This window comes from Pseudophryne corroboree, chromosome 4 (assembly GCF_028390025.1).
Source record: "Pseudophryne corroboree isolate aPseCor3 chromosome 4, aPseCor3.hap2, whole genome shotgun sequence".
Taxonomy (NCBI): domain Eukaryota; kingdom Metazoa; phylum Chordata; class Amphibia; order Anura; family Myobatrachidae; genus Pseudophryne; species Pseudophryne corroboree.
In genome coordinates, this window is record NC_086447.1 from 428,197,707 (window position 1) to 428,217,249 (window position 19,543).

At 46.8% G+C, this 19,543-nt stretch overlaps 1 protein-coding gene across 2 annotated transcripts in view; it reads right to left on the reverse strand.

Moving 5' to 3' along the window:
• The window catches only part of PHIP (pleckstrin homology domain interacting protein), a 546,843-nt gene that overhangs the window by 264,562 nt on the left and 262,738 nt on the right, over positions 1–19,543 (reverse strand). For both annotated transcript variants that reach the window (XM_063916855.1, XM_063916854.1), the window contains exons 21-24: positions 13,518–13,658; positions 13,085–13,179; positions 11,981–12,206; positions 11,436–11,555 (exon numbers count right to left, since the gene is read on the reverse strand). In XM_063916855.1, the coding sequence (XP_063772925.1) occupies positions 11,436–11,555; positions 11,981–12,206; positions 13,085–13,179; positions 13,518–13,658 (582 nt within the window). The remainder of the gene's footprint in view (positions 1–11,435; positions 11,556–11,980; positions 12,207–13,084; positions 13,180–13,517; positions 13,659–19,543) is intronic.

The following is a 19,543-nucleotide window of genomic DNA, read 5'->3' on the forward strand; positions in this document are numbered from 1 at the left end:
GTATATGCAATTAGCGGCGAATCGTGGCAAATTATCGCCTTTTTTTAATTCGACACAATTCGACCGTCCAATTTCGGCAAGTGGTTGCCGAAATTCACCATATTCAATGGAAAACGGATTCGACAGTCCCGCGGGCGAAAAACGGCCGATTTGCCGGATTTTGCCGCGATTTTAAAAAAAAGGAAAAACCCGGAAAAAAAATGGCGTGGGGTCCCCCCTCCAAAGCATAACCAGCCTCTGGCTCTTCGAGCTGGTCCTGGTTCTAAAAATCCGGGGGAAAATTGGACAGGGCATCCCCCGTATTTTTAAAACCAGCACCGGGCTCTGCGCCTGGTGCTGGTGCAAAAAATACGGGGGACAAAGAAAAGAGTAGGGGTCCCCCGTATTTTATACACCAGCATCGGGCTCCACTAGCTGGACAGATAATGCCACAGCCGGGGGTCACTTTTATACAGTGCCCTGCGGCCGTGGCATTAAATATTCAACCAGTCACCCCTGGCCGGGGTACCCTGGGGGAGTGGGGACCCCTTCAATCAAGGCCCCCCCCCCCCCCCCCCCCCCAAGGGCCAGGGGTGAAGCCCGAGGCTGTCCCCCCCCCCATCCAAGGGCTGTGGATGGGGGGCTGATAGCCTTGTCAAAATTGAAAGAATATTGTTTTTTCCAGTAGTACTACAAGTCCCAGCAAGCCTCCCCCCCCCCCCCCCCCCCGCAAGCTGGTACTTGGAGAACCACAAGTACCAGCATGCGGGAGAAAAACGGGCCCACTGGTACCTGTAGTACTACAGGAAAAAAATACCCAAATAAAAACAGGAGACACACACCGTGACAAGTACAACTTTATTACACACTGCCGACACACATACTTACCTATGTTGACACGCCGACTGCCACGTCTCGACTCCGACGATCCGGGGTACCTGTGAAAAGAAAAACACTCACCTGATCCAGTGTCCAGAGATAATCCACGTCCAGAGATAATCCACGTACTTGGCAAAAAAAAAAACACGAACACCCGACCACCGGACTGAAAGGGGTCCCATGTTGACACATGAGACCCCTTTCCCCGAATGCCGGGACCCCACGTGACTGCTGTCACTGAGGTCCCTTCAGCCAATCAGTTAGTGCCACGTCATAGCGCTCACCTGATTGGCTGTGCGCGTCTTAGCTCTGACAGCGCATCGCACAGCTCCCTCCATTACTTTCAATGGTGGGAACTTTGCCATCAGCGGCGGGGTAACCCGCGGTCAGCCGCTGACCGCGGGTGACCCCAACACTAACCGCAAAGTTCCCACCATTGAATATAATGGAGAGGCTTTGCGATGCGCTGTCTGACAGCTCAGACGCGCACAGAGCCAATCAGCAGAGTGCAAGGACGTTGCACTCGCTGATTGGCTGAAGAGACACTTCTGTGACAGCTGTCACGGGGGTGTCTCTGCATTCGTGGAAAGGGGTCTCATGTGTCAACATGGGACCCCTTTCAGTCCGGTGGTCGGGTGTTCGTTTTGTTGTTTTGACAAGTACGTGGATTTATCTCTGGACCCTGGATCAGGTGAGTATAATTATCTTTTATTTTCAGGTACCCGTGGATTCTACTCGGAGAAGAGGACCGACTGCTTCGTGTCAACATAGTTAAGTATGTGTGTGTCGGCAGTGTGTAATAAAGTTGTACTTGTCACGGTGTGTGTCTCCTGTTTTTATTTGGGTATTTTTTCCCAGTAGTACTACAGGTACCAGCGGGCCCGTTTTTCTCCCGCATGCTGGTACTTGTGGTTCTCCAAGTACCAGCTTGCGGGGGAGGCTTGCTGGGACTTGTAGTACTACTGGAAAAAACAATATTCTTTCAATTTTGACAAGGCTATCAGCCCCCCATCCGCAGCCCTTGGATGGAGGGGGACAGCCTCGGGCTTCACCCCTGACCCTTGGGTGGCTGGGGGGGTCCCCACTCCCCCAGGGTACCCCGGCCAGGGGTGACTAGTTGGATATTTAATGCCACGGCCGCAAGGCACTGTATAAAAGTGACCCCCGGCTGTGGCATTATCTGTCCAGCTAGTGGAGCCCGATGCTGGTGTAAAAAATACGGGGGACCCCTACTCTTTTTGTCCCCCGTATTTTTTGCACCAGGCGCAGAGCCCAGTGCTGGTTTTAAAAATACGGGGGATCCCCTGTCAATTTTTTACCCGCATTTTTAGAACCAGGACCAGCTCGAAGAGCCCGAGGCTGGTTATGCTTTGGAGGGGGGACCCCACGCCATTTTTTTTCTGAATTTTACCATTCCATCTAAAATATATATATATATATATATATATATATATATATATATATATATATATATATATATATTTTTTTTTTTTGTAAAAAATATATAAATAATACTTGTGCCTCCAAAAAAGACAAACCAAGTACCTAATCCCTTCTAATATAAATAGATATGCTATTATCAATAAAAAAAACACAAAAAAAAACATGTTTTAAATTTTTTTTATTAGTTTCACCCACCAAAGTGTGGCGGATTGAAAATGACAAATTTACTGTCTAAAAGCACTGTTGTCGAATTTCCAAACTTCAATTGAATATACTTTGGTCGAATTGCAGCACTTGTATCATTGCAGAAAAGTCGAATTTGACAAAAGTCGAATTTCAAAAAGTCGAATTTTGAAAGTCCGTTTTTTTGACGGAAAGTACTGAATTGCATTGCCGATTATTATTTTTTTGGCGAAAAAGTCCAGAAATTCAACCGCAATTGCATATACCCCTGGTGGACAAAAGATTTCGGACGCCTGACCATTAGACCACCAGGGACTGTAATGACATTGTATTCAAATACATATACTTTACACCTGACCATTACACCAACAGGGACTGTAATGACAATGTTTTAAAATACATATACTTTAATATGGAGTTGGTCCCTCTTTTGCAGCTATAATAGTTCCCAATCTTCTTGGAAGGCTTTGCACAATATTTTGGAGTGTGTCTGGGAATTTGTGCCCATTGATTCTGTAGAGCATTTGAGAGGTCAGGCACTGTTGTTGGAAAAGTAGGCCTGGCTCGCAATCTCCATTCCAGTCATCCCAAAGGTTCTCGATTGGGTTGAGGTCAGAGCTCTGTGCAAGCCAGGCAAGTTCTTCCACACCAAACTCAAACCATGTCCTTGCTTTGTGTACTGGGGCAGTGTCATGTTGGAAAAGAAAAGGGCCTTCCCCAAAATGTTGCCATAAAGTTGGAAGTATAGCATTGTCCAAAAGGTCTTGGTATGCCGAAAGCATTCAGATTGCCCTCCACTGGAGATAAGCGGCCTAGTCCAAACCCTGAAAAACAGCCCCATACCATTATCTCTCCTCCACCAAACTTCACAGTTTGCATAATGCAGTCAGGCAGGTAACATTCTCCCGGCATACGCCAAATCCAGACTCACCCATCTGACTGTCAAACATAGAAGCGTGATTTTGTGTCCACTGCTCCACAGTCTAGTGTTGGTGTGCTTTACACTTCATTCGACGCTTGGCATTAAACCTGGTGATGTGAGGCTTGCAGCTGCTCGGCCATTGAAACCAATTACATTAAGCTCCCACCGCACAGTTTTTGTACATTAATGCCAGTGGAAGTTTGGAACTCTTCAGCTATAGAATTAGCAGAGCGTTGGTTACTTATGCCCCATGCGCCTTAGCAGTCGTCAACCCCGCTCTGATTTTATGTGGTCTTCCGTTTCGTGGCTGAGTTGCTGTTGATCCTTAACGCTTCCACTTTTTACCAATATCACTTACAGTTGACAGTGGGACATCCACCAAGGATAAAATTTCACAAGCCATCTTATTACAAAGGTGGTATCCTATCACAGTACCATGCTTTAAGTCACTGAGCTCTTCAGAACACCCACTTTGTATCACAAATGTTTGCAAATGGAGACTGAACGGCTAGATGCTTGATTTTATACTCCTGTGGCAACAGGTCTGATTTAAACACCCAAATTCAGTAACAGGTGTGGCCAAATGCTTTTGTTCGAATAATGTATGTCTTCTTCGCAACACATTGCAACTAGGGTACACCAGGAGACTTTGCAGGATATGCAACACTTTTATATCCATGTGCAATTAAAGGGTGTATTGAAGTCAGAACTGCCATCAAGTCAGAAAGACTGCAGTTTCCGACTTTTTTAGGTCGAATCAGGATTCAACCAATTCAGTGGAGCTGCCGTTTTTCCGACTTGTCAGAAAACATGTGGATCAGCCGCGGAACCACGTGTTGTCGAATTAGCGGCCAATTCCGACACTTTTTTGGGCCGTTTTCGACAATGCTGATCCAACTTCAAAAAAAAGTCAGATCAGCACTGTCGGAAACGGGCAAAACCTGTCAGATCTGCCCACTAATTGAATGCTGCACTGTTGGATCCTCTCTGTCAGAGAGGATCCAACATGCATTGAATACACCCGCAAGTCTGTATATGAAGCACAAAGGATCTTCATATAGAAAAAAAGTCATGACCACTGCATTGTAGTGCTTTATATGCAGATTCAGAAACTCAGTCGCACACAGATATAAAAGTGTTGCATCTCAAAATTAAATTACTGGAATACAAGCTTTAAAAAAAATAAGTATTTACTCACCGGTAATTCTATTTCTCGTAGTCCGTAGTGGATGCTGGGAACTCCGTAAGGACCATGGGGAATAGCGGGCTCCGAAGGAGGCTGGGCACTCTAGAAAGATTTATGACTACCTGGTGTGCACTGGCTCCTCCCACTATGACCCTCCTCCAAGCCTCAGTTAGGACACTGTGCCCGGACGAGCTGACATAATAAGGAAGGATTTTGAATCCCGGGTAAGACTCATACCAGCCACACCAATCACACTGTACAACTCGTGATACTATATCCAGTTTGACAGTATGAAAAACAACTGAGCCTCTCAACAGATGGCTCAACAATAACCCTTTAGTTAGCAATAACTATTTACAAGTATTGCAGACAATCCGCACTTGGGATGGGCGCCCAGCATCCACTACGGACTACGAGAAATAGAATTACCGGTGAGTAAATTCTTATTTTCTCTGACGTCCTAGTGGATGCTGGGAACTCCGTAAGGACCATGGGGATTATACCAAAGCTCCCAAACGGGCGGGAGAGTGCGGATGACTCTGCAGCACCGAATGAGAGAACTCTAGGTCCTCCTCAGCCAGGGTATCAAATTTGTAAAATTTTGCAAACGTGTTTGCCCCTGACCAAGTAGCTGCTCGGCAAAGTTGTAAAGCCGAGACCCCTCGGGCAGCCGCCCAAGATGAGCCCACTTTCCTTGTGGAATGGGCATTTACAGATTTTGGCTGTGGCAGGCCTGCCACAGAATGTGCAAGCTGAATTGTACTACAAATCCAGCGAGCAATAGTCTGCTTAGAAGCAGGAGCACCCAGCTTGTTGGGTGCATACAGGATAAACAGCGAGTCAGATTTTCTGACTCCAGCCGTCCTAGAAACATATATTTTCAGGGCCCTGACAACGTCTAGCAACTTGGAGTCCTCCAAATCCTTAGTAGCCGCAGGCACCACAATAGGCTGGTTCAGGTGAAACGCTGACACCACCTTAGGTAGAAACTGGGGACGAGTCCTCAATTCTGCCCTATCCATATGGAAAATCAGATAAGGGCTTTTACATGATAAAGCCGCCAATTCTGACACTCGCCTGGCAGAAGCCAAGGCCAATAACATGACCACTTTCCATGTGAGATATTTTAGATCCACGGTTTTAAGTGGCTCAAACCAATGTGATTTTAAGAAACTCAACACCACGTTGAGATCCCAAGGTGCCACAGGGGGCACAAACGGGGCTGAATATGCAGCACTCCCTTCACAAATGTCTGAACTTCAGGTACTGAAGCTAGTTCTTTTTGAAAGAAAATCGACAGAGCCGAGATCTGTACTTTAATGGAGCCTAGCTTTAGGCCCATATTCACTCCTGCTTACCGGAAATGCAGATATCGACCCAGCTGAAATTCCTCTGTTGGGGCCTTTTTTGCCTCGCACCATGCAACATATTTCCGCCATATGCGGTGATAATGCTTTGCAGTTACATCTTTCCTGGCCTTAATAAGCGTAGGAATGACTTCTTCCAGAATACCCTTTTCCTTCAGGATCCGGTGTTCAACCGCCATGCCGTCAAACGCAGCCGCGGTAAGTCTTGGAACAGACAGGGCCCCTGCAGTAGCAGGTCCTGTCTGAGCGGTAGAGGCCACGGGTCCTCTGAGAGCATCTCTTGAAGTTCCGGTTACCACGCTCGTCTTGGCCAATCCGGAACCACGAGAATTGTGTTTACTCCTCGCTTTCTTATTATTCTCAATACCTTTGGTATGAGAGGTAGAGGAGGGAACACATAAACCGACTGGTACACCCACGGTGTGACTAGAGCGTCCACAGCTATCGCCTGAGGGTCCCTTGACCTGGCGCAATATCTTTTCAACTTTTTGTTGAGGCGGGACGCCATCATGTCCACCTGTGGTTTTTCCCAACGGTTTACCAGCATCTGGAAAACTTCTGGATGAAGTCCCCACTCTCCGGGGTGGAGGTCGTGTCTGCTGAGGAAGTCTGCTTCCCAGTTGTCCACTCCCGGAATGAACACTGCTGACAGTGCTAGTACATGATTCTCCGCCCATCGGAGAATTCTTGTGGCTTCTGCCATCGCCATCCTGCTTCTTGTGCCTCCCTGTCGATTTACATGGGCGACTGCCGTGATGTTGTCTGACTGGATCAGCACCGGCTGGTGTAGGAGCAGGGATTTTGCTAGACTTAGGGCATTGTAGATGGCCCTTAGTTCCAGAATATTTATGTGAAGGGAAGTCTCCTGACTCGACCATAGTCCTTGGAAGTTTCTTCCCTGTGTGACTGCCCCCCAGCCTCGAAGGCTGGCATCCGTGGTCACCAGGACCCAGTCCTGTATGCCGAACCTGCTGCCCTCTAGAAGATGGGCACTCTGCAGCCACCACATTAGAGACACCCTGGTTCTTGGAGACAGGGTTATTAAGCGATGCATCTGAAGATGCGATCTGGACCACTGGTCCACTGGAAGATTCTGGAATGGAACCTGCCGAAGGGAATTGCTTCGTAAGAAGCCACCATCTTTCCCAGGACCCGCGTGCAGTGATGCACTGATACCTGTTTTGGTTTCAGGAGGTCTCTGACTAGAGATGACGACAACTCCCTGGCTTTCTCCTCCGGGAGAAACACTTTTTTCTGGACTGTATCCAGAATCATACCCAGGAACAGTAGCCGTGTCGTCGGAACCAGCTGTGACTTTGGGATATTCAGAATCCAGCAGTGCTGGTGCAGCACCTCCTGAGATAGTGCTTCTCCCACCAACAACTGTTCCTTGGACCTCGCTTTTATTAGGAGATCGTCCAAGTACGGGATAATTAAAACTCCCTTTTTTCGAAGGAGTATCATCATTTCCGCCATAACCTTGGTAAATACCCTCGGTGCCGTGGACAGTCCAAACGGCAGCGTCTGGAATTGGTAATGGCAATCCTGTACCACAAATCTGAGGTACTCCTGGTGAGGATGGTAAATGGGGACATGCAAGTAAGCATCCTTGATGTCCAGGGATACCATGTAATCCCCCTCGTCCAGGCTTGCAATAACCGCCCTGAGCGATTCCATCTTGAACTTGAATTTTTTTATGTATGTGTTCAAGGATTTCAAATTTAAAATGGGTCTCACCGAACCGTCCGGTTTCGGTACCACAAATAGTGTGGAATAGTAACCCCGGCCTTGTTGAAGTAGGGGTACCTTGATTATCACCTGCTGGGAATACAGCTCGTGAATTGCCGCTATCACCGCCTCCCTGTCTGAGGGAGCAATCGACAAGGCAGATTTTAGGAACCGGTGGGGTGGAGACGCCTCGAATTCCAGTTTGTACCCCTGAGATACTATTTGAAGGATCCAGGGATCCACTTGTGAGCGAGCCCACTGATCGCTGAAATTCTTGAGGCGGCCCCCCACCGTACCTGGCTCCGCCTGTGGAGCCCCACCGTCATGCGGCGGACTTGGAAGAGGCAGCGGGGGAGGACTTTTGCTCCTGGGAACCTGCTGTTTGTTGCAGCCTTTTTCCCCTACCTCTGCCTCTGGACAGAAAGGACCCGCCTTTTCCACGCCTGTTTTTCTGGGTCCGAAAGGACTGAACCTGATAAAACGGCGCCTTCTTAGGCTGTGAGGGGACATGGGGTAAAAATGCTGACTTCCCAGACGTTGCTGTGGAAACTAGGTCCGAGAGACCATCCCCAAATAATTCCTTATATGGCAAAACTTCCATGTGCCTTTTAGAATCTGCATCTCCTGTCCACTGGCGAGTCCATAAGCCTCTCCTAGCAGAAATGGACAATGCACTTACTTTAGATGCCAGTCGGCAGATTTCCCTCTGTGCATCTCTCATATATAAGACTGAGTCTTTGATATGGTCTATGGTTAGCAGGATCGTGTCTCTGTCTAATGTGTCAATATTTTCTGACAGTTTATCTGACCACGCAGCGGCAGCACTGCACATCCAAGCTGACGCAATAGCTGGCCTAAGTATAATGCCTGAGTGTGTATATACAGACTTCAGGATCGCCTACTGCTTTCTATCAGCAGGTTCCTTGATGGCGGCCGTATTTGGAGATGGTAGTGCCACCTTTTTAGACAAACGTGTGAGCGCTTTATCCACCCTAGGAGGTGTTTCCCAACGTGACCTATCCTCTGGCGGGAAAGGGAACGCCATTAGTACCTTCTTAGGAGTCACCAATTTTTTATTAGGGAAAGCCCACGCTTCTTCACACACTTCATTTAATTCATCTGATGGGGGAAAAACTACAGGTAGTTTTTTCTCCCCAAACATAATACCCTTTTTAGTGGTACCTGTATTTATATCAGAAATGTGTAACACCTCTTTCATTGCCTCAATCATGCAGTGAATGGCCTTAGTGGGCATCAGGTTAGACTCATCGTCGTCGACACTGGTGTCAGTATCCGTGTCGACATCTGGGTCTGCGGTCTGAGGTAGCGGGCGTTTTAGAGCCCCTGAAGACCCGTGCGACGCCTGGACTGGCACGAGCTGAGAAGTCGGCTGTCCCACATTTGGCATGTCGTCAAATTTCTTATGTAAGGAGTCTATACGTGCACTCATTTCCTTCCATAAGCTCAACCACTCAGGTGTCTGCCCCGCAGGGGGTGACATCCCTTCTAAAGGCATCTGCTCCGTCTCCACATCATAATCCTCATCAAACATGTCGACACAACCGTACCGACACACCGCACACACACAGGGAATGCTCCAACAGAGGACAAGACCGACAAAAGCCCTTTGGGGGGACAGAGTGAGAGTATGCCAGCACACACCAGAGCGCTATATAATGCAGGGACTAACTGAGTTATGTCCCCTATAGCTGCTTTTTCAATATAATTGTATACTGCGCCTAAATTTAGTGCCCCCCCCCTCTCTTTTTTTACCCTTTTCTGTAGTGTAGACTGCAGGGGAGAGCCAGGGAGCTTCCTTCCAGCGGATCTGTGAAGGAGAAATGGCGCCAGTGTGCTGAGGGAGATAGCTCCGCCCCTTTTCCGCAGACTATTCTCCCGCTTTTTCCTAGATTCTGGCAGGGGTATATTCCACATATATAGCCTCTGGGGCTATATATTGTGGTATTTTTGCCAGCCAAGGTGTTATTGCTTCTCAGGGCGCCCCCCCCCAGCGCCCTGCACCCTAAGTGACCGGAGTGTGAAGTGTGTGTGAGGAGCAATGGCGCACAGCTGCAGTGCTGTGCGCTACCTTGGTGAAGACTGATGTCTTCTGCCGCCGATTTTCCGGACCTCTTCTTGCTTCTGGCTCTGTAAGGGGGACGGCGGCGCGGCTCCGGGACCGAACACCAAGGACTGGGCCTGCGGTCGATCCCTCTGGAGCTAATGGTGTCCAGTAGCCTAAGAAGCCCAAGCTGGCTGCAAGCAGGCAGGTTCGCTTCTTCTCCCCTTAGTCCCTCGCTGCAGTGAGCCTGTTGCCAGCAGGTCTCACTGAAAATAAAAAACCTAATTTCTATCCTTCTTTCTAAAGGCTCAGGAGAGCCCCTAGTGTGCATCCAACCTCGGCCGGGCACAAAATCTAACTGAGGCTTGGAGGAGGGTCATAGTGGGAGGAGCCAGTGCACACCAGGTAGTCATAAATCTTTCTAGAGTGCCCAGCCTCCTTCGGAGCCCGCTATTCCCCATGGTCCTTACGGAGTTCCCAGCATCCACTAGGACGTCAGAGAAACTTTTTTAATTACAAGTCTTTTAAATAGGAAAACATACTACAGATATCCAAATAGCAACACACATCACGTGACCATCTCCTGGTCACAGTTCAATTAGATTAGACACCTCACGTAGAAGTACTACTGGTTTCCTTAAAAACTTGACCAAGGTGTTCGATCACCATCTAACTGTCCTGTCTGAAGGACTAATATATCTGGTGCAGGAATAATATGACGTCAAGCAAACCTAAACATGAAATAAAGTTCATACATTCAACGTGCTCTTTTCAAAATTCAATGTGGCTCATACCATCCCCACAATTTGTTTAAAGTCAGAAGTGCATACATTTTTCTTACTTCGACGATACATCCTCTACAGGACACCCTGCCACAGTTTTGCTAAGACTGCAAACTGAACTTGTGGCAGTGCATCCTGGGATCTGTAGTTTCACAGCAGCTGGAGGGCTGCACGTTGAAAACGCCCTGCTCTACCACCTCATCCTGTAGTTCCTCTGGGTCACCTCTACAGAACTGGTTTTCATTAGGCTGAAGTGGTGTCTCCGCACTTAACATTTAAATAGATTTTTTTTTTTTTTATGGTCTTTAATAGATGCACAAGATGTTTGCAAGCATATGGAATTCCAAAGTTTATCAATGTTGTTAGTGAAATGCTGCTGTCCAACACTATGTTGACCACGAGTAATCACTTCTAATCCCAAGAAAACCCCACAGGTAAGAGACCAGGAGAAAGTATATAGGGTAACAGTGTATAGCGTATCGAGCGCAAATTTTCCATGACAGACTTCTGACATAATTAGTGGAGAAGTTGTCTAAAGTAGTTTACAAAAATAAGTGAAAATTCACAATAGAAGCTGCTCTAACAGCTGTTAACGACCTATAGGGCCTGCATGATCTATACAAATCTTAATCTATTCGGCTCCAGACAAATGGAGTTATTCTCTGCTCATGGCTAGGAACTTAAACTGGATAATGGATAAATACAATACAGGAAATCCAGCCTTTCACTAAATGATAGCTATCGGCAATGGCACTGCACATGGTCAACAGTATAAACTTGACGTGACATTTTTGTTCCCAATATGTGAAGGGGTTAAACGTGTACAAAATATTTTGATGTTGAAAATATATATTTTTCTGAAAAATGAAATGTACAGAAAAATATGTCCAATATAAGAACAAACCTCGTCACCCATTTGCGGTACAAATGGACATCGCCTTGGAACGGTGTCTGTAATCCACGCAGAAGGCAGCCATTCTTCGAGGGTCAAGCCTTGTTCAGTTAGTGCTGCAACTGGTAACCGCTAAAGGCAGAAGAGTTTTATTCAGTGAACATTTGAAAATTAAAGCCATTCTAAAACCCATATGGTCTGTAGATTGAATAATTGCTTAACGATGCATTGTAAGCTTAAGTTCTTTTTCTATCTGAATATATAAACTCATATGTAACAAGTATGGATCATGTATAACATATCTGCATGGTTTGACAAAGACAGGCAAGTGTCAAGAAGCAGTAAACAAAAGCATACAAGAACTGTAAAAACAGGAAAGCACCAGAAAAAGAGGATATGGTGTAACAAATCATGGTCATTGGAAAACAGTAGTACTATAACCTTATACGCAGACTGGGTAGAAACTAGGGGCCGGCAGCAGCAAAATGCTATGAATTTCTACAAACACATTAATGCGTATCAAAAGGACACCATTATATCAACAGAAGGTTCATTACCTTCTTCCTTTCTTTTGGCTTCTTTTTCTTTGGGGATGGTCCATCTTTCTCCTCAACTGCCTTCTTTCTTTCCTTTCTACTTTGTTTTTGTTTACATTTTTCAGCTCCTTCTTCATCTTCAGAGCTGCTTTCTGCTTTTTTGCTTTTAATCTTAGGTGTTTTCTTTGGTGGTTGCAGATTGATTCCAGCATCAGCAGTCCAGTCTGAGTAATCACTTGAGTAGTCACTGTAAGATGTGAATAACTTAAAACAAGCTTCAATAAAAGTATTAGCAATTTCATAACCACAACATGTCACCATGGTAGAGCCCTTTCTTTTACTACACCCCTGCAGTGCTGTTGGAGAACTTTAGTGTCCTTCACAAGGGTGCCTTCAGTGTTAACTGTATGAATATATATTGTGTCAGAGCTTATGTTCCTTAGGTGGTAATTCATAAAAAGGCATTCTTGGGGCAGTGACTAAGTAGATGAATTTTAAATGTGCTTAACAATTTTCAAATATATTTAAAACTGCTTTTTGGGGGAGTATTGTCAGGATTCTGAAGGCGCGCAACACCTCTGAAATCAGCAAATAGCACATTAGGTCAGCCATATCCAGCTGGTCAAGTTTTGCCCTCAAGTAGGTGCAATTAGCTAAACTCTAAAGTAACCTACCATGAAGGATCTGCCACAACCACCAGCAAAAAGGTGCTGCATGCATAAGCTAGAACTTTAAGATGCTGGCAGTAACTGTTCTCTAACAGCTGGTGAATAACTCATGTCCAAGTAACACCAGTAGGAGTGGTCTGTGACAATGAGCTACCAATGGTAATAAGTACCCAAATACAAATCTGAAAAACCAACCCCTCCCCACGATTATGCACATCTGGTCACAGGGGGAAAAACAATAAGCAATAGAAAATGTTGCCCAACCTCCTGTAACAAAAATACAAATGTCTTCTTTGAGCAACAAAAAGAGCTAAACAGAAAGTAGGGTTAGTTGCTTGAAAGTGGCCAATGCCCTGTAAGGAGTTATTGGAAGTGTACATCATTAGCTGCCATAGAGACAATGTCATTAATTTTCTCTATTAACCCTATCTTATTGTTAAGAGGCGTAGTCATTTACCTTGAACTACTGCCATCACTGTTCCAGTCTGGTTTTTCTTCATCTTCTGATGTTGCACCACTGGCCACTACTGCTTCGCTTTCAGCATCTGCATCCTAGTAAACAAACAAAACAAAAAAAAAAAGGTTTTAGTACAAAAAATCCTTTTCATTTCCATGGAGGCACTAGATACAGTGGAGTAAGGCTGATGGTAAAACCAGTATCTCCCCATGGAAAAAAAGAAAAGATAATTTAAACCACTTAAAACTATATCTTCTGTATTTAACTGAATGCATAAAATAATGACTGCAAAATGCAAATAGAAATCAACTACACAAAATCAAAGACCGAAAATACACAACAAGCGTAGCATTCTCACACATTCACAATGTATGCAAAAAAAGGAACAGAGTAAGTAATAAAGTCATATAAACAAACTCTAAAAAAATCTCACATCAGATGAGCTATTTTCATTCTCCATATCCTCCATTTGCTCAGCAGGTTCCTCTAGGGTAGCCCTAGTGCGATAGTTGTGCTGGTTGGACTGCTGTCTTCTTGAATCTCCATGTTCTAATGACAGCTCTTGAGAGTGGTTCTGGGCAATGAAAATTAATCATCAGAACAGAATTTATTATCATCATCATCCTTTAGTTATATGGCGCCACAAGGGTTCCACAGCACCCAATTACAGAGTACATATGCACATAATCAAAACAGGAAAACAGTGACTTACAGTGGAAGACAATATAGGACAAGTACAGGGTAACTAAGCATAACTACATCAGTAGACTACACAATTTGGGCAGTTGAGGATTATTAAAGAAAAGGATAAGCACATGAGGGAAGAGGGCCCTACTCGCGAGAGCTTACATTCTAAAAGGGGAGGGGCAGACAGACAGGGGTGACACAGATGGGGTAGACCGAGCATGGGACAGAGGATTAGGATAAGATTTGGCTGGGTTTGGTAAAGTGGGTCTTAAGAGCCCGTTTGTAGTTCTGTAGAGAGGTGGAGAGTCTGAGGGGGTGAGGTAGAGAATTCCAGAGTAAGGGAACAACACATGAAAAATCTTGGAGATAGGAGTGGGAGGAAGTAATCAGAAGACAGGAGAGTAAGCGTGCATTAGTAGAGCGAAGAGGACAGGTGGGAGAGTAAAGGGAGAGAAGGTCAGAGATGTAAGTGGGTGAGTGCTATGCGAGTGAGTGTGAGAAGTCTGAATTGGATTCTGAAAGCTAAGGGAAGCCAGTAAAGGGCTTGTAGGAAAAGGGAGGTGGACGTAGTGCGTTTGGCGAGGAAGATGAGCCAGGCTGCAGAATTCAGGATAGATTGGAGTGGAGAGAGGTCATTGTCAGGAATGCCTGTTAGGAGGAGATTACAGTAATCCAGTCTGGAAATAATCAGTGAGTGGATAATGATGTTGGTGGCATCCTGGGTGAGAAAGGGTCTTATCCTTTTCTCACCCAGGTTTGTGAGACGTGCTGAATGTGTGGTGTGAAGGAGAGGTAGGGGTCAAGGATTACGCCAAGACAGCGTACTTGGGGGCTAGAGTAGTCTCGCCATTAATGAATGAGATTGTGGGAGGTGAGGTTGTGCGTGAGGGTGGGCATATGATCAGCTCAGTCTTAGACATGTTGAGTTTAAGAAAGCGCTGGGACATCCAGGAAGAGAGAGAGAGACAGATGGAGGTACGAATGAGGAGAGCCGGGGAGAGATGAGGGGAGGAAAGGTAGATTTGAGTGCCTTTAGCATAGAGGTGACATTGGAAGTTAAAAGAACAGAGTTCACCTAAAGAGAAAGTATAGAGAGAGAAAAGGATCGGACCAAGAACTGAACCTTAGGGGACACCAACGGTTAGTGGAAGTGGGGTTGAGGTAGTGTCATGAGAGGAGACAGAACGATCAGAGAGGTAGGAGGACAGCCAAGAGAGAGCAGTATCACGGAGACCAACAGAGTGAAGGATTTGCAGGAGAGGGTGGTCCACAGTGTCAAAAGCAGCAGAGAGGTCAAGAAGAATAAACAGAGAGTAGTGGCCCTTAGATTTGGCTGCATGGAGGCCATTGCAGACTTTTGTCAGGGCAGTTTCAGTGGAGTGGAGAGAACGGAAACCAGACAGGAATGGGTCAAGCAGTGAGTTGGAGGAAAGAAAGACTGAGGCAGTGATAGACAATATGCTCAAGGAGTTTGGAAGCAAAAGGGAGGAGAGAGATGGGTCGATAGTTGGAGAGGGTGTTTGGATCATGGATAGGTTTTTAAGAATAGGTGAAATGAGCATGCTTGAAGGCAGAGGGGACAGTGCCTGATGAGAGGGAGAGATTGAGAAGGTGGGCAAGATGGGTACAGGCAGAAGGAGATAGGTAGCGGAGAAGGCGGGAGGGGATAGGGTCAAGTGGGGTGGTGGGGAGGAACGGATGAGGGCCATGACTTCCTCACCAGATACATTGGAGAAAGAGGTCAGAGTTGGTGAGAGGGAAGGGACGGGGTGGCAAGGGATGGGTGGTGGCTGGTGGTTGGTCTGATTGGATGTGATGTACTGACATATGGATTCAATCTTGGATGTAAAATAAGTGACTAAGTCAAGAGCAGACAATGGGGAAGGGAGAGGAGGTGGTAGTGGCCTGAAGAGGGAGTTCACTGTGGCAAAGAGGTGCAGGGGGTTGGAAGACTGGGTAGAGATGAGAATTTTGAAGTATGATTGTTTAGCGAGGGAAAGGGCAGCACCGAAGGATAAGAGCATGAATTTAAAATGGAGGAAGTGTGCCTTAGAGCGCGATTTCCTCCACTGTCGCTCGGCAGTACGTGAGCATTTTTGAGGATATCTGGTGCAGTTGATGTGCTAGGGTTGAGGTGTTGATCTGCGAGGGTGAATAGTGGTTGGTGGAGCGACAGAATCAAGAGCAGAAGTAAGAGATGTGGCTTGTTCAGGGCATGAGAGAGAATAGGATAGAAAAGTGAGTCGAACAAGGAGGATAGAGATGAGGTGTCAATAGCCTCAATGTTACGCTTAGTGATGGTAGCCTTAGGAGGGAGAGATGGGGAAGCAGAGATAGTTAAGTTGAAAGACAGCAGGTGGAGGTCAGAGGGGAAAAGGGGAATTGAAGAAATCAAATATTGCAGCGGTGAGTGAAAACCATACTCAGTGAGCTCCCGTTCACATGGGAGGGTGAGGTGGTCCACTGGGAGAGATAAAGTTAATAGGAGAGGTTAAGGAGATTAGAGGCAGTGGATTTCGTGGGGTTTTCCATAGGGATGTTGAAATCACCTAGGATAATGGAGGGAATGTCAGAAAACAGGAAGTGAGGAAGCCAGGAAGCAAAGTTGTTGAGGAATATGGAGGAAGTGCCAGGTGGACGGTAGATGACAGCAACTTGAAGATTAGTAGGTTGGTAGAGGCGTATAGCACAGACCTCAAATGTAAAGAATGTGAGGGATAGTTCTGGAGGTATAAGTTGGTAGATGTAGCTAGAGGGTAAAAGGACCCCAACACCACCACCATGGCATTTTCATGTTCAATGAGGAAAAACTAAACATTTCTGCTTGATGTTACATCAGTATCAAATTACTAAAATATTTTATATTTTAATTAACTACATTTTAAGTCAGTTTAATTACTATACAAGCCAGGAACAGGTAGAGAGGGTAGAAGAATCCACACCCCTACAACCCCAGTATATGTAGGGGAACATATCTGGAAACAATGTCGCGAGGAGCGGAAGGGTGGGCACCCAGTGTTAACCATGGCTTCAGAAAACAAGATTTATGGTAAGAACTTACCGTTGTTAAAGCTCTTTCTGTGAGGTACACTGGGCTCCACAAGTAATGACATTGGGGTCTAGAGTAGGACCTTGATCCGAGGCACCAACAGGCTCAAAGCTTTGACTGTTCCCAGAATGCAAAGCGCCGCCTCCTCTATAACCCCGCCTCTGTGCACAGGAGCTCAGTTTTTGTTAACCAGTCCAATGCAGTAGCAGGCAAAAGAGACGACAACTGTTAGTAGCCACATATTCCACATTCTCACAACAGGAGAAAGTGTCAGAGGCTAATGCCATAGCAACCCAAAGAAGCTAAGTGCGTCAGGGTGGGCACCCTGTGGAGCCCAGTGTACCTTGCAGAAAGAGATTTAACAGTAAGTTCTTACCATAAATCTCGTTTTCTGCTGCGGGGTACACTGGGCTCCACAGGGAATGACATTGGGGATGTCCTAAAGCAGTTCCTTGTGAAAGGGGATGACCTGTATCGGGCACAAGAACCCGGCGTCTAAAGGAAGCATCCTGGGAGCCAGATGTATCGAAGGCATAGAACCTTATGAACGTGTTCACTGAGGACCACGTAGCCGCCTTGTACAATTGTTCAAGGGTCGCATCACGGCGGGCCGCCCAAGAAGGTCCAACCAACCGAGTAGAATGGGTCTTAATAGTAGCAGGAGCTGGACAACCAGCCTGTACATAAGCATGTGCAATCACCATTCTAATCCATCTGGCTAAGGTCTGCTTGTGAGCAGGCCGGCCACATTTGGGAAAACCAAACAGTACAAAGAGAGAATCCGAATTCCTGAGAGGAGCTGTCCTCTTCACATAGATACGGAGAGCCCGTACCACATCCAAAGACCGCTCTTTGGAATATAATTCAGGAGAGGCAAAGGCCGGAACCACAATCTCCTGATTAAGGTGGAAAGAAGACACCACCTTCGGTAGGTACCCGGACATGTTCTAAGAACCGTCCAGTCACGGTGAAAAATTAGATATGGTGACTTACAGGAAAAAAGCACCCAAACCCGACACCCGTCTGGCAGAGGCAATAGCCAGCAGTAACACCACCTTAAGAGAAAGCCACTTAAGGACGCCGATTCAAGAGGCTCAAACGGAGACCCTTGCAACGCCTCCAGAACCACAGACAAGACCCAAAGAGCCACCGGCGGGACGTAAGGAGGTTGAATCCACAACACATCCTGAGTAAATGTAAGATCATCAGGCAAAGTTGCAATTTTTCTCTGGAAACAGACAAAGCAGAAATATGAACCTTGATGGAGGCCAGATGAAGGCCCAAGTCCAGACCCTGTTGTAGAAAGGCCAAAAGTTTGGCCGTACTAAACTTGTAAGCGTCATGATTGTTAGATGCGTACCAAGCAAAGTAGGAATTCCAGACCCTATAGTAAATCCGAGCAGAAGCCGGTCTCCGGGCCTTCAACATGGTTTGAATGACCGCCTCAGAAAATCCTTTGGCCCATAAGGACGGCAGCTCCAAGAGCCACGCCGTCAAAGCCAATCGCGCTAAATCCTGATATACACAGGGGCCCTGAACGAGGAGATCTGGGCGCTGAGGAAGTAGAAGGGGACGCTCTATCGAGAGACCGTGAAGGTCTGAGAACCAATGCCGTCTGGGCCACGCTGAAGCGATCAGAAGAAGGATTCCTCATTCTTGCTTGAACTACCTTATTACTCTGGGCAGGAGTGACACCGAAGGGAACACGTATGGCAGCCGAAAGTTCCATGGAATTGCCAGTGCGTCCACGAACGCTGCTTGAGGATCCCTTGTACTTGCTCCGAAGACCGGAACCTTGTGATTGTGTCGAGATGCCATCAGGTCCACATCTGGAAGGCCCCACTTGTCCACGAGGAGTTAAAACATCTGGATGGAGGCTCCATTCTCCAGCGTGTACATCCTGACGACTGAGAAAGTCCGCTTCCCAGTTTAGGACCCCCGGAATGAACACTGCCGATATGGCTGGCAGATGGCGTTCCGCCCACTGAAGAATTCTTTATACTTCCCTCATTGCCATGCGGGTTCGAGTGCCGCCTTGATGATTGATGTACGCCACCATGGTGGCGCTGTCCGACTGTACTTGAACAGGTCTGTTCTGTATTAAATGCTGGGCCAAGTTCAACGAATTGTACACCGCCCGCAATTCCAGAATGTTTATTGGGAGGAGAGATTCCTCCTTAGTCCACCGACCCTGAAGGGAGTGTTGCTTCAATACTGCGCCCCATACTCTCAGACTAGCATCCGTCGTCAGAAGAACACAGTTGGAGATCCAGAAGGGACGACCCCTGCTCAATCATTGGTCCTGAAGCCAGCAACTCAGTGACAGACGGACCTCCGGAGACCAGGAGATCATTTGAGACCTGATCCGGTGAGGTAGGCCGTCCCACTTAGCAAGAATCAGCTTCTGCAGAAGGCGGGAATGGAATTAAGCATACTCCACCATGTCGAAAGCAGACACCATGAGACCTAGCACTTGCATTGCCGAATGTATTGACACTTGCGGACGAGATGGGAAGTATCAAATCCTGTCCTGAAGCTTTAGGACTTTCTCCCGAGACCAGAACAACCGCTGGTTGGGAGTGTCCAACAACGCCCCCAGGTGAACCATGCTCTCAGCAGGGACCAGGGAAGATTTCTTCCAGTTGTCCAGTTGATGAGCCACCCGTGGGCTTGCAGAAACTGGTCAGACCCAGATGGCGGAGGAGAATTTCTGGGGAATTTGC